At 39.1% G+C, this 15,143-nt stretch overlaps 1 protein-coding gene across 1 annotated transcript in view; it reads right to left on the reverse strand.

Moving 5' to 3' along the window:
• ARHGEF38 (Rho guanine nucleotide exchange factor 38) overlaps positions 1-15,143 on the reverse strand; it is a 49,113-nt gene that overhangs the window by 14,342 nt on the left and 19,628 nt on the right. Inside the window, exons 4-6 of the mRNA XM_070948880.1 lie at positions 12,871-13,018; positions 8,626-8,643; positions 2,503-2,702 (exon numbers count right to left, since the gene is read on the reverse strand). Of these exons, the coding sequence (XP_070804981.1) occupies positions 2,503-2,702; positions 8,626-8,643; positions 12,871-13,018 (366 nt within the window). The remainder of the gene's footprint in view (positions 1-2,502; positions 2,703-8,625; positions 8,644-12,870; positions 13,019-15,143) is intronic.

Here is a 15,143-nt window from a genome sequence, read left to right on the forward strand (position 1 = left end):
TCAGAATTTTTACTACCGGTTCTCCGAACTACTTAAAATTTCCACTACCGGTTCTCCAGAACTGGTCAGAACCTGCTGAAACCCACCTCTGGTATACCAGTAGTGAAATCCTATTTTTTTTACTACTGGTTCTGTGGCCGTGGCTTGGTGGGCATGGTGTGGCTTGGTGGGCATGGCTTGTGGGCGTGGCAGGGGAAGGATACTGCAAAATCCCCATTCCCTTCCCACTCCTGGGGGAAAGATATTGCAAAATCTCCATTCCCACCCCACTCTGGGGCCAGCCAGAGGTGGTATTTGCCGGTTCTCTGAACTACTCAAAATTTCTGCTACCGGTTCTCCAGAACCTGTCAGAACCTGCTGGATTTCACCCCTGATGTGTACTGATAAGGCACCAGCGAAATTCAATCTACTTTTTTTTTTAATGCTATCACAGATTAGAGAAATAAAGAAACAGAGGCTACAATTTGTTTTACTGATGGAAAGAAGAGATAATTAAGTCCTGATGGCCACATAAATTTTTTAAAAGTTTAATTTCACTGTCATTTTCAATAGCTGCCTTGATTCTATTTATTGCAAAATGCATAGATGCTTGAATTCTATAGCAATTTTCATGTGTTTGCAAAGCAAAATTCTTAGTGAATCTATCAGGGAGAAGCTCAGATACAATAAGAAAAAAAATGCTTAATTTTATTTATATGCCTTAAGCAAATGCAAACATCTAATACTAAAGCTGTAGCAATTTTTTCAGTCTTCTCATGCAGTAAGATAAATAAGATGGGAACAAAATGTGCTTTTTAGTTCTGGGATTTAATGATTTTTTTTGGCCTATGAATAAGCATATATTGTTCTTTATGAAGAACAATAGCCCAAGGGAATTCCCGTATAAAGAGACGAGATACCCATGAACTCTAAATGCAAGGAATGTCTATCACTTTGAAGCTAGTAATTGTTGAAAACTGAATTGTGAACCACATGAATATTGCTTTGATCCTACAAAGGACATGCTATAATATGTTTAAGAATCCAGTCAAACATCATCACCATTTCCTGTATTTCAACATCAGAATAAACTATTTTCTCATAATATGAATATGCTTAGCTTTTTTTCAGGGTTATGGGCCCCTTCCTATGTCTTCCTCAAGCTTAGCCCCTGGGAAGTGTTTTTATTGGACTCCCAAATCTGAGTTGTGAAATTCCAAACAATGTGTTGTTAGATAGAAACAGAGATTTAGAGATAACGCTAACAATTTGCTGCCATATAATAGTTGCTTAGATTTTTGCAGCCCTACTTTGTGATCAGATAAAGTTCTGTGTATGGCGTCCAAATACAGAACATGCCTATCCAAAAATAAGCCAAATTCAAAGCGTAGATTGTCATATTAAGTGAGTGCTGAATTTACAAATAATATTAATACAAAATGGAATTAATTTGATTTCAATTTACCATTCCATATGACATATGACTGGACACTATGTGTGAAACCAGCCTATTGTAGTTTGTTCGATAGTTAAGCAGATTAGGGCTCTTGTACAGGTAGTCCTCGACTTAGGACCACAGTTCAGAGCAAAACTATGGTCATACATCATTGCAGTCATTAAATGAGATGCCCACTGAATTCCAGCAATCCCTGCTGCAGTTATTATTTTGGAGCATGTGGGACCTCAAGTAATGGGGGAGGTCCTGGATTGCTGAATGGTCATAAGTCGAGGAGTGCCTGTATAACATTTGGAAAGGTATCTGAATCCTGGTCTTATGTCTTGCTACATTTTTGAGCTTAATAAGTGGATGTTGATTCTTTCACATTTCTTTCAGGAATGCTTTGTACAACCCAAATGAATTTTAAAAATTAATGCTAAGTGTAATTATTGTAGCTTGAAGTTGATTTAAGTTCCTATCTGAATGCCTTTCTTATAACAATTTTCCTTCTGAAGTATGTATGACCTCTGCAATTCGTTTGGCATATTTTCACTGCGCAGAACAATCGTTCTGAAATCGGACAGATATTAAAGTGACAGAACCATTTTTCTAAAACTAAAGCTCCATAAAATAAGACTTCCACAGGAACAGGTCCACTGTCTTCCATTGCCCATATTCGTTATAAATCAATCCATGATTGATGTGGGATGAACAAACCCTCTCAGGAAAGGCATTTCAGTTGTATATCTGAGCTTTCACCACAAGAAAATTCCTAGATGATTCAGAAAAGATTTGTTTGGTCTAATACTTTGTTTTCGTAGTGGCCCAATATATTGGAAGCTCACATGAATGGAAACAAGGAGAATGTTGCTCTTTCACAGTCATTCCTCAGGTACTTATATTTAAAACAAAGCTGCTTGCTGCTGCTTGCCATGTATGCAAGCTTCAAATTTCATTCCATACAGGGAAAAAAATCAATATGGTCCAATTTCTTATTATTTTCTATAATGGTCATTTCATTGTTCTGAAAAGGTCATGCAAGCAGGTCCCGTACAAATATCCCATATTGTTTGACTTTCTCTTACCTATATCCTTTCTCCTTTTAAGTTCATTTATATTCATATTCATATCTTTCATAGCAACCAAGGCATCCTGCAAGGCTTTGTGGTCGGGATGAGACCTAGGAGTGGCATTCAAGAGCTCACACAATAACAAAGGATACTTCATTACACGTTGTATTGGTTTGATCATCAGAGATCCCATATCTAGTAGATTTGGTTTTCCCCTGAAATTTAAATTAAGCCATGTTAAGTACAAAGGAGAGTTCTTGCAAAATAGGGAAGAAGACGATTGCATTTCCTTGTAATAATTAGCTTTCACAACAACCCCACACTAACAGCAATTCTTACCGTAACAAGTTTAGGAGTAGCGGGGAAATGTTAGCATGAATATTTGATTATTACAATTGTAGATACGCCTAGTTCTGCAAATGCTATATTGTTTAGTGTGCCAAATAGTCAACACCTTCCATGGTTTTATGAATGAATCTCGGAGGGCACAGAAGTCTAATTCCCTTCTGTTATAATTCTGACTCATCTACATTTCAATGATTGTGCTGTCATAGCATACCACACCACAAACAGAGAACCGCAGTTTAACTCAGCATGGTGTACAAAACCAGCTTTCTGGCTAAAGGAAAAGATAAAGGTTTCTCTTTTCTAGTCATGTCTGACTCTAGTGCTCATCTCTGTTTCTTAGTGAAGGATGGTTATGTGGCCAGAACATGCTGAGGCATATGGAACACTGTTATCTTCTCACTGAAGTGGTACCTATTTATCTACTCGCATTTGCATGCTTTTGAACTACTAGGTGGGCAGGAGCTTGGGAAGTAACAGGAACTCACCCCGTCATGCGGTGCTTGGGTCTCGAGCCGAGGTGGTCAGCTTTCCAGCTAACAAGCTCAGCATCTTTAACAACTGAGCCATCACAGCCCCTAGCTTTCTGTCTACTTTAGCACAAAGTGCAAGCCCACCGTGTTTGCTTAATTTAGTTAAGTTAGCTGTGGCTAAGCAGATTGCTTAAATACAGCTGCAAATGGCAAGAGATATTTGTCTATTTATACAAACATTACTTTTTTGAATAGTGGCATGCAAAAGGCTATTCCTGAGCTAATTTTGAACCTAGACTTAATAGCATTTGTGGTGATTATGCAGAGTTTAGGGAATGCTCCCATTACAGGGAGCAGAGACTGCCTTTTGCCAATCAGGGCATTTTACCATTTATTGTATACTAGCACAAAACTTCACTGTATAAGACTGGAAATAAAACTTCACTTGCAATTAATCTAATATAACTAATACAATCAGATTTTGACCTTCTTTCTACTGGCAAAGCAGATTAGTTTAGCAGCTGAAAATCTGTTTCTTCTGTGACTTGGGAAACCTTGCTTGTTTCTTTCTATAAATCAGACTATCATTATGGTACAAGAAATGGACAGGCTACTACATCTTTTGCAATCTTTTGATTTTTTCCTGGGAGTTTTCTCCTGGAAGCCAGCAGCCCAATTATAGATTGTATTATATTGCATTGCATTGCATTGCATTGCATTGCATTGCATTGCATTGCATTGCATTGCACTGCACTGCACTGCACTGCACTGCACTGCATTAGATTAGATTAGATTAGATTAGATTAGATTAGATTAGATTAGATTAATAAACCGTTGATGAACTTGTTATCCTTCCCTGTTGACTCACTGGCAGTATACAGTATACAGTATAGCATATTTTGTTTGCTTTTTAAAGTTGAATTGCTATTATTTTTCCCAGGTATACATCTTATCTTAGCAGGAATGCAAAGATAACATGGCTGCAAACTGTACTAGGAAACAACAAAATTTCAGATATTCGTGGCAAGCCACTTTTATATTATCTCCAGGAAAACTACATGAATTGCAGTACATGTCTATGAAGTCATCAAGGATTCAAGCTCAACGTGAAGAAGGCTTTACTTAAAAGCAAAACAAAATAAAAGGATCAATGCTGCAGAATGCGGAAATTAATTTCTGTCAGGAACTCAGTTGTCTAAGCAGAGTTATTCAAGCCATATCTGACAGCTTGGGGGAGCTCCTACTTCATAGTACAGAGAACTCTGTTTCTCTGTTTAAACTAAAATGCAAAAGCTTCACGCAGAAGGGTTCTCATTTCTTTGCAGCTATATATGTGTGTGCATGCCTAAATGACTCTCAAAATTATTCATAGGATGTCATAGAGCTATTATTCTGCTAATCACCAACATACTGTCTTTGCTATGAGTTAAGGGCTCTGGGAAGAGCTTAAAGAAAAGGGTTATTGTGGAGCTGGAACATCGAGTAGACAGATGTGCAGAAATCCACATGCCAAAATGCTCATTAGGATTCCCAAAAAAGAACAGAGCCTTTTATTGTCTCTGGATGCTTGGAGGTTACATGAATCCCCTGTATCTAGTCCAAACAGCACCATCCATAAATTATATTTTGAAAGGCTAATGAATTATTGACCAATTTATAATCGGTGCAATTCACAGCTTTTGGCCTATACTTTAACAATGATAAGGGCACATTAATTTTCAGAAATTCAGCAAGAGTAATTTAATGCACATCTGCTATTGATATGCCTAGGTATGATCTCTTTTTGTCTTTTGATATTATTTGTATAAGCACAACCTTAACTACATTTGATTGAGACAAGAGCTTTATTATGCCAACTCAGGATCACAAAGCCATGTGAGCTTTCTAATTAAGGAGTTTTCATTGGCCAAGGAAGGGTAGGTCAACTGTTGAAACTGTGTCTGTATTTTGTTATAAGACAAGTATATATATATTATGCCAGGTCACAAACAAGTTCCGTTCGTGACCAGAGGTAAGGCACCAATAATGATTAGGTTAAATTGGGTAAGCTGAAAAGTGTTTCCTGATTTTTTCTTTAATTATATGGATGCTGTATTTAGAGTTCAAAACTACAGTATACACACCCAATCGTTCAACAGACAACAAAAAACTGGGTTTACCAAAGCTGTTAAGCCAGAACATGCTTTACTTATTTATTTGGCTTTCATATGTTGTGTGAAGCCAACAAACTGCATTTTATTAAATAAATCTTGTTTAAACCAACACTGTATGTGGAGACCATGAGCAGAAGGCAACAAAGTGACTGAAAAAAAAGAGGAAGTCACTGGAAACTTATCTTATCCTGCCTACCTTTGACATCACCACTCCTATCATCACCAGTCCCCATAGGTTTTATAGCAGTCAAACTGGACTTAAGAACAGGATGAGGGTATGGACATCAAGTCTTCACTACCATTCCTTAAAGACCTGAAGGTCTTTATCCTCAGGCTACTGATACCATTACAGGCAGATTCCATGTAGAGCTTCATGGATAGCATGGCCTCATGGATGTTTAATGCTATAGAGGCATGAAGGAGCAATGAAAGTATGACAAGGTAGGTGTCATGGCCCTATCGGAGTTTGGGTCTGAGGAGGATGAGATAGAGCTAGGGCTGATGGAGGAACGACCGGAGGAGCGGGACAAAGCAGTCCCAGGTTCCTTGAGCCTGGGAATGGTCACCAGTGAAGGAGAGAGGACACAGGATGACTGGGGGGCGGGGGGAGAGGGGGGAGAGGGCAGGAAGCAGAGCAGAGGAGTGACAGAGCTCCGACAATGAGCAATTACCTGTCCCCCCTGATCTCCAAGCACGGAGAATGGAGAGGAGGCAGGATCAGTGCAGGGCAACCCAACGACTCGGGAAGAGGGTGCCCTCCTCTCACCTGGGGAATGAGATTTAAAGAGACACTGTTGGGAGGGGCACCTATTGGGAACAAGTGTTGTCTTTTTCCAGTCTCACGTGCTGTTACCAACATCTGGATACTTTGCTTGCCTTGTCCTGTTTGCCATGCCCTATTTGTCTTGCCCTGCTTGCCTGGCCAGGCTATGTGCGAGTTTGCTCATAGAACTGGTGAACTATGTGCGAGTTCGCCAGTTCTGCTCCAGGTTGTGTTGCAGTCCCAGTGAACTCTTCCTGTGACGAGGACTCCTTGGAACCACATTCCCTGAACTGTGGCTGCTGTCAGAACTGTGCTGCTCCTCTGGACTAATAGCAGCCAGAAACTATTGGAACTGCGTGTTTAGAGTTTTGTTCCTGGACTTGCAGTGAACAGTGGGGCTTTTGGGGCAAAGTTGGAGCAATAAAGGGGAGTTTAGCCTTCGTTCTGGCTATGTTGCTTCTGTGCCCAGCCCTGGGTCATCACAGTAGGTCTTTCATCTTTCCAGTGGATGAGAGTGAGTTAGTTGACTTTATCTAAGCCTGTCATATACTGTATGAATGTTGGCTTGAGATTTAAAAAATTTGCTTGATTATGTTCTATCAAGTCATTTTTTTATTCTTAGTCCTCCAAAGGTCTACTGTACGTGATGCTCCTCACCATATAGATGTGTTTTGTGAATGAACTGCCCCTAACCTGCTCAGTTTAAGGTTTCTTTTAGTTTAATGAAAACAAGGATTAGGGATGACAGGATAGCAATGTTCCAGTATCTGCCACAAAGAAGAGGGAGCCAACCTATGCTCCAAAGCACCTGAAGGCAGAACAAGAAGCATTGGATGGGAACTAATCAAGGAGAGAAGCAACCTAGAAATAAGGAGATTTCCTGACTGTTAGAACAATTAATCAGTGGAATGGCTTCCCTTCAGAAGGTGCTTCAGTGCTCCATCGCTTGAGGTTTTTAAGAAGAGATTGGACAACCATTTATCTGAAAGGGTATAGGGCAGTGATGGCAAACCTTTTAGGCACAGAGTGCCCAAACCAGAAGGTGCGCGTGCACCAGGGGAGGGTTCTACTTATCTTTACTACTGGTTCGCAACGGGATTGTGCATGCACGATTGCTTCACACGCGTGCACGCCTTGCTTCTGTGCAAGTGCAGATCGCCGATGATGACATCCGGGGCAGTGGGCAGGGCCTCCCATCGGTTTTACTACCGGTTCTTGCGAACCGATCTGAACTGGGGGCAACCCACCACTGGTGCGCAGGCGTGCACATGTGCATACATGTGCACTAGAGTGCTGTAAACCTGATGACCAGCTGGCTGAGTTGGGGTGACGGCATGTGTGCCGTCACCCCAGACCCAGATCCCCCGAGAGAGGGGTCTGTGTGCCACCTCAGGCACGCGTGCCATAGGTTTGCCATCATGGGTATAGGGTCTCCTGCTTGAGCAGGGGGTTGGACTAGGTCCCTTCCAACTCTGTTATTCTGTTATGCCACTATAAGTCCATCCACTTTGCTGCTGGCCATCCTCGTCTTTCCTTTCCTTCCACCTTTACCACTGTTACAGCCTTTTCTGTATAATGCATAATGTGGTCAAAGTAGGATAATTTGAGCTTGTTCATTTGTGCCTGTAACAAAAAATTTGGACCAGTGGTAGGTTTTCAAGAACCGATAGTAAAACCGGCAGGAGGCTCTGCCCACTGCCCCGGATGTTGTCATAAGTGATCTGCGCATGCACAGAAGCTCGGTGCGTGCGCAATCCCGTTGCGAACCGGTAGTAAAGATAAGTAGAACCCACCCCTGCTTTGGACTAATTTGTTTGACAATCCCTTTGTTTGTTTTCTTGGCTGTCCATGGTTTTCTCAATACTCTTACTGATTTCCAAAAAAAGTGGAATACAATAACATATTCACTGATTTATGTACATAAAAAGATATAATAAGCATCTTACAGGTAGCCCTTGACTTACAACTCCAGCTGAGCCCAAAATTTCTGTTGTCAAGTCAGACATTTGTTAAATGAGTTTTGCCCCAATTTTACGACCTTTGTTAAGTGAATCACTGCAGCTGATAAGTTATTAACCCAGTTAATAACTGGCTTCCTCATTGACTTTTCGTGTCAGAAGGTCGTAAAAGGGGATCACATGATTCCCGGATGCTGCAACAGTCCTAAGTATGAACCATCTGAATTTTGAGCACATGATCATGGGGATGCTGCAGCGGTCATAAGTGTGATAAATGGTCGTAAGTCACATTTTTTAGTGCCGTTGTAAGTTTGAACGGTCACTAAATAAACTGTTGTAAATTGAGGACTACCTGTATTATACATATAAATAGGGTTCACAATTAGCCATCCCAAATGCAGGATGGATGAAATACTGTAGTACATCTAAGTAAATGTATAACTTACCCTTCTTCATAGATCTTTCTGCAAACAGAAAAAGAAATATGGAATCATTAGCAGATTCTTAAGAAAAGCAATAGCAATAACACTTAGACTTATACGTTGCTTCACAGTGCTTTACAGCCCTCTCTAAGTGTTTTACAGAGTCAACCTATTGCCCCAGTTGTGAAATTCAATTTTTTTTACTACCAGTTCTATGGGCGTGGCTTGGTGTGGCGTGGTGTGGCTTGGTGGGCGTGGCTTGGTGGGCATGACAGGGGAAAGATACTGCAAAATCTCCATTCCCACCCCACTCCAGGGGAAGGATACTGCAAAATCCCCATTCCCTCCTCACTCCTGGGGGAAGGATATTCCAAAATCTCCATTCCCACCCCACTCTGGGACCAGCCGGAGGTGATATTTGCCGGTTCTCCGAACTACTCAAAATTTCCATTACCGGTTCTCCAGAACCTGTCAGAACCTGCTGGATTTCACCCCTGTATTGCCCCCAACAATCATTTTACTGACCTCGGAAGGATGGAAGGCTGAGTCAACCCTCAGCCTGGTGAGATTCAAACTGCTGAACTGCTGGCAGTCAGCAAAATTAGCTGAATTAGAGAATATTAGTAGACTGTTTCTAGTTCAGGTATCTTTGATTTTTTTTTTTTTTTGAGCCAGCGGGCATTAAGTATTTTGAGAACTGTCCCAGGCATCTAATGAAATGGCTATCACAGAGAATCTAACCAGTCACAACATACCAATTTTCCAGAGCTGTTGAAATTATTTTTTCCATGATACACAAGTGCATATTTAAGTCTCCCAGATGCATTCTATCAGCTTACCTTTGTAATTTTTCTTGGCAGATAAACACACATCCTAACAAAACAGATTGGAGCCACCCACCACTTTTATTGTTAAGATGAATAAAAGAATATATAAAAGAATAACAATAAAAGAATAAATTATTTATCATTAAAAATAAAATCTAAAAGACCCACGAGGAATCCAGAAGCCATTTTGTAGACCTTGAGTGCTTAAAACAAACTATATCTTGATTTAGTATTATTATGATAAGGCAGTAACTTTTTCAATATTATATATTCCTTCTGGCGCAATGGGATTTTCGGATCTTCACTTCAATTTTAGATTCATCACAGTTTGATATTATATTGTCATGTTGTGGGAATAAAATTAAGGGAAAGTTCTATTTGTGTGGCCCCAAGAAAAGATGAGGCATTTAACAAACAAACAAATGAATAAATATTGATGAATAAATAACTTGGTGCTCCCATGTGACACCTTGCCTGCGCGAGCTGCACTGGCTTCCGGTGGTCTTCCGGGTGCGCTTCAAGGTATTGGTTCTCACCTTTAAAGTGCTCCATGGCTTAGGGCCCGGTTATTTGCGAGACCACCTTCTGCCACCGATAACCTCCCACCGGCCAACTCGGTCCCACAGAGAGGACCTCCTTAGGATGCCGTCGGTCAAGCAATGTCGACTGACGACCCCCAGGGGGAGAGCCTTCTCTGGGGGGGCACCCGCCCTCTGGAACGAGCTACCCCCAGGAATACGACTAATCCCGGACCTCTGGACCTTCCATCGAGCTTTAAAGACCTTCCTATTTCAGCAAGCTGGGCTGGCTTAAAATTTTAATGGGTTATTTTAAGGGTAATGGGTTTTAATGTTTTGGGAAGCCAATTTGATTTAATTCTGCTTTTAAATTATTTTAAATTTTGTATTGTATGTATTTTAATTTTGGCTGTGCACCGCCCTGAGTCCTTCAGGAGAAGGGCGGTATACAAATTTAAATAATAAATAAATAAACTTCTAGGTACTGCTTTGTTGAAGAACAGTGGAGTATTAATTAAATCATGCAATTTTATAAAAGGTATTTCACTTTATTGATTCATCAATGAATTATTTGTCAACCCTGAAGCTGGCCTGACTGAGGCCATTTTGAGACTTCAGTGCTGATACATTGGAGAAGAGGGATAGGGAGGGGGGAATAGAGATAGTTGGGGCCTTGTAGTCAAAACAAAATACTTTCTCTTGGGAACCAAGGACATTCCTGCAGGTGCTCGGAAGGAGGGAACTGGAGTAACCCAGCAACTGGACAGTATCATGATTGGACCATGTGATTGATTGTTTTGAGAAAGTGGAAAACTTTTACTTTTAATGAGGTGAAAACTGTGGGAATAATCAGAGTCGGTTTTCATCAGCCTGTGCCAATATGACATATCCAATAAACCTATTCTTTGAGGAATCTATCTGCTTCAGAGTTTTGTTTGCTATGGGTATGTTACTTGGAACCCTGACATTATTCCTTTCTAATCTACTTCATGAAGCCATATTCTATTTGCTTCTAAGAGTCAAGCAAAGCACCCATCCTTATGGCTTCTCTTCACTGTCTTGTATCAACCCTTCCAAAAATTCCAAAAGCTGGAAGAGGCTAATGCCCAGGTGCTTCCATTCCTTTGCTGGAATTTTCACAATCCCAGTAAATAGAACTGTGGTGTAGTACTTAAACATATGAATTCTTGGGCCTTACTGCATGAATAATAAGGAAACCTATTCTTAATATTCCATTTTTGGACTCTTGGAGAAAAAATGATGAATTGAAAGCTCTGCTAAAAGTGGAACCAACAACTGCGATGGAATGAAGAAGTGGCAAGTGGACTGGCTCTTTGTAATTTTCTTCTGCATGAGGAAAATACCTGAAATCACCCACAAGTTCTCCTTAGAGTTGCTCCTTGCGAGAAGACTGCAAAACAATGATATTTGGCATGTTTATGCTGTAGGGGATAAGAGAATAGGCATCTTGCTCAAGCCATGGTTGGCATCTTTAAGGGCATTGGATTTACATATTTTTCTAATCACTTTTGGAAATTGCTTGTTAACTGATTTTCGTATATTAGAAATCTTTGGATTGACATGTTTACAGTGCCAGGTGAGTTTCCTTCAATCCTTAGCCACAGACATTTTAAGTACAAGTTTATTTATTTTTTTTAAAATAAACAGCAAAAGTGTAATTAGAATTTTGATTTTGGAAGGTTACAAACAGACCAGATGAATTTGAAGTAAGATTTTGGAATTAATTATGAAGAATCTTTCCCGTGGGAAAATATTTTTTCTTTGAATTATTAAAAAAAAAACATACCGCTAATAAAACTTTAACTAATAGACAATAGAGAGAACTGGAAGGAACTAAATGTTACAGTCAAAAGAGACAAACACTCAATTTACTAATACAGAATGAAGCAAAATATTTTAACATTAAACTTATTGAAAAAAATGTTTTGAACAATCAACTAGTTTTAAAAGTATGAGCCTCTATGGAATATACAGTATTTAAAAGATGCTATGGAAATGAAACAAGTGTTACCTGACATGATGACAATTGATTTAAATTTGATTTTAAAATGACAGGTTGTGACATGGAAAAACATGATACAGTGGACGTGTAAAAAAATTGGCTGATATCTTAATAATGAAAAGGTACTGTAGATACAAATAACAAACCAAAAGAATAACCTGGATAATTTTCCTATATTGGATTTACAAAAGAGGTTAAATCTTTAAAGAATTTTGTGAGAAGAAACAAACAAAAAAAAATATGAAAAGAAATCAAACTCCAGGACATTATTTCAAGATTATTAAAAGGGAGGAATATAATGTTCATTTATTTGATTAAGGTTAAATAAATATGTTGTTATCTCTGATAACCTTTAATGGACTTTTGCTGATCAGTACTGATGAGGCTTTAATGAGGATTGTTTATAGATAAGATATGGGATATGAGAAAAAGATATTGTTGTATTTTATAAGAAATTGATAAGTTATTGAAATTGTTTATACTCGTGATAAAAGGGTAAGTTATTTCTTTATATATCTTTTCTTTTTTACTGTTTTCTTTCCTCTTTTCTATTTTTCTTTTCTGCACTTTATATGATTTATTTTTATTCTTTCATTTTTTTAGTTTGTATTAGTTTTTTATCTTTATAATAATAAAGTAAAAGTAAAATAAAGATAAAAAATAATATTGTATTTTTGCTAACATTTTTAGTTCTTTGAAGTCATGCAAAAGGAATCAAAAGCATTAGATAAATCTAATCAAGTAACTTCTTGAAAAAACAGGAACACCCTTAATAAAGCAAACTTTTGAAAATATAATCCCCTCCAATTCTCACATAATTTAGGATTTATAATAAACATTAGCTCTCGCATATGTCATACAATAACAAAAAAATGAAAACAATGTTTTCTAAAAATCTTACTTCAAGGACTGTAGACAGTCTTTTATACATTGTTTCAATTCCTCATCCTTTTCATAGAATTCCAGAAGAAGGTGAGCATCATCGTGATGGTAACAGTAGATTTTGTATGCTTCTTCTAGTACATCTTTAATCTGTAGAAACACTTGACCTGGGAAAGTCAAAAATACATATAAGTCAAAATAAAACCACTGTCAGATGATACATGGTTTCCCTAAAATTTGTAACGGGATATATTGTCTCCTCTAAAACCTGCAGGACACTTACAATTGGTCTTGGAAATTCTGTTTCTTGCTTTGTCTACCTAGGAGTTGGAATCTCAGATTCCAGATTTCAGTGATTGTGCTGCAATTATTGAATATTGCACTAAATCAGTGGTGTCAAGCTTGATTTCATTGAGGGCCGTATCAGAGCTGTGTTTGACCTCCGGGGCGGGGTGGGTGTGGCCAGCTTGAAAATGGAGCTCTGTTTTCACTGGCAGACGGGGGCAGGATGCCGTTGCAGCTGAAAATGGAGCCTGGGAGGGCCGCACAGGGCCCTCGAGAGCTCTTTTTTCGCTGGCAGAGGCACAGCAGGGTGGTACATTGCTGTTTCTAGGGAGGCCCCTTGGACCAGATCTAAGCACCCCATGGGCTGGATCCGGGCCCCGGGCCTTGATTTTGACACCCCTGCTCTAAATGACATCCATTAAGCTCTCTTTTTTAAGAGAACCTATTTTACACAGGACAGCTCTTTGGCTCAAGTCAACTACAGAGAACTATAAGATCAAAGAGTTGTCAATTTTAGTCCTTCAGCAATAGGAATTATTTCTTTATAAGAAATAAATCCTAGCTCCCAGCGACCGGTAAGATCCCACAGAGTTGGTCTCCTCCGGGTCCCGTCAGCTAAACAATGCCAGCTGGCGGGCACGCTGCCCAGCTCTCTGGAACCAATTACCTTCTGAGGTCCGGACCATCCCCACCCTATTGGCCTTCCGAAAAGCGGTGAAGACCTGGCTCTTCCGGCAGGCCTGGGGCCGTTGATCTCGCTCTTGTGATCTGGTGAGATCCGGCCATGAATGGCGTGAATGAGTTTTTAATGTTTTTAATTTTTAAATGTTTTTTGTGATGATTTTTTAAAATGTATTGTGAGCCGCCCTGAGTCTTCAGAGAGAGGCGGCATATAAATTAAATTAAATTAAATTAAATTAAATTAAATTAAATTAAATTAAATTAAATTAAATTAAATTAAATTAAATTAAATTAAATTAAATTCTTTAACGTATTAGCTGCATTAGGAATCTTTCCTTGTCATTCTCACTTAAGTCGTGATGTGCAAACCGATCTTTATTTATGTTCTTGGTTTGAAAATAAAGCACAGCACTGTTGGGCTCCTTGATTTATAGTGGACACTAAATTAAATCATTCTTGGTTTGTTCAATAGTCACAATAAGGGTAGGAGCCCAGTGATAACCAGCTTCAGGGGCACACAGAGACTTTGCCTGATTTCGAAACACCAAGCTGTTATGAAAGGTAAACCCTAAACAAAGAAAAGCACATACCAAAAAGCAAGTCAGTCTTTGACTTCTTGAAAGCAACTAGAAAGAAACTTTCTGAAAGAATTTACTTCTCATTAAGAGTATGATGCAGATACAGAAATGCGAAAGCATAACACATGGTCTTATTTGATACCTCAGCTGCAAAAACATATCTGGAAAAAGCAGCACCTCTGTGCAATGTATTTATTTCGGCTTCTAGCTAATTTGGGGACAATACGCCCTTCGGGAGTAGGGCGGTATACAAATCAAATAAAACATAAAACAATTCAGTCTTTGATTTTTCCTTTGTGTCTAGTAGCTAAGATAAATGCCAAACACAGAAAGGTGAACTGGGTTGACAAGAGGCTAAATGCACAGCTTTCATTACAGATAATGTGCACATGGATATGATTAAATGGAGGCATGTCCTTTTTACTGCATGCATAAGAAAAGGAAACCTCCTCTTTCCTCAGCCATTCACATCATTTACTTTAATAACAGTACTAAGAATACGAATCAACAACCTACCAAAGGCCTTCAATCAGAGTGTCCTTGGATGCTGCAGAAGGCTGCCTCAAAAAAGCCATTCAACTTATAATTCGATATAATGAAACATGACTATTTTTCTACCTTGTTGCTTCTAAACCAGGAATCACATAGCAACTGTTACAGTCAACAATAATATTCTTGTTTCTTCTAAGATTAACTGTGCATTGGCTGGTTTCATTAATCCCTTTAAATCATGAAGCACTTCCTTTTG

This window comes from Pituophis catenifer, unplaced genomic scaffold (assembly GCF_029215685.1).
Source record: "Pituophis catenifer annectens isolate HBS135680 unplaced genomic scaffold, rPitCat1.0.hap2 SCAF_8, whole genome shotgun sequence".
NCBI classification, from domain to species: Eukaryota; Metazoa; Chordata; class Lepidosauria; order Squamata; family Colubridae; genus Pituophis; species Pituophis catenifer.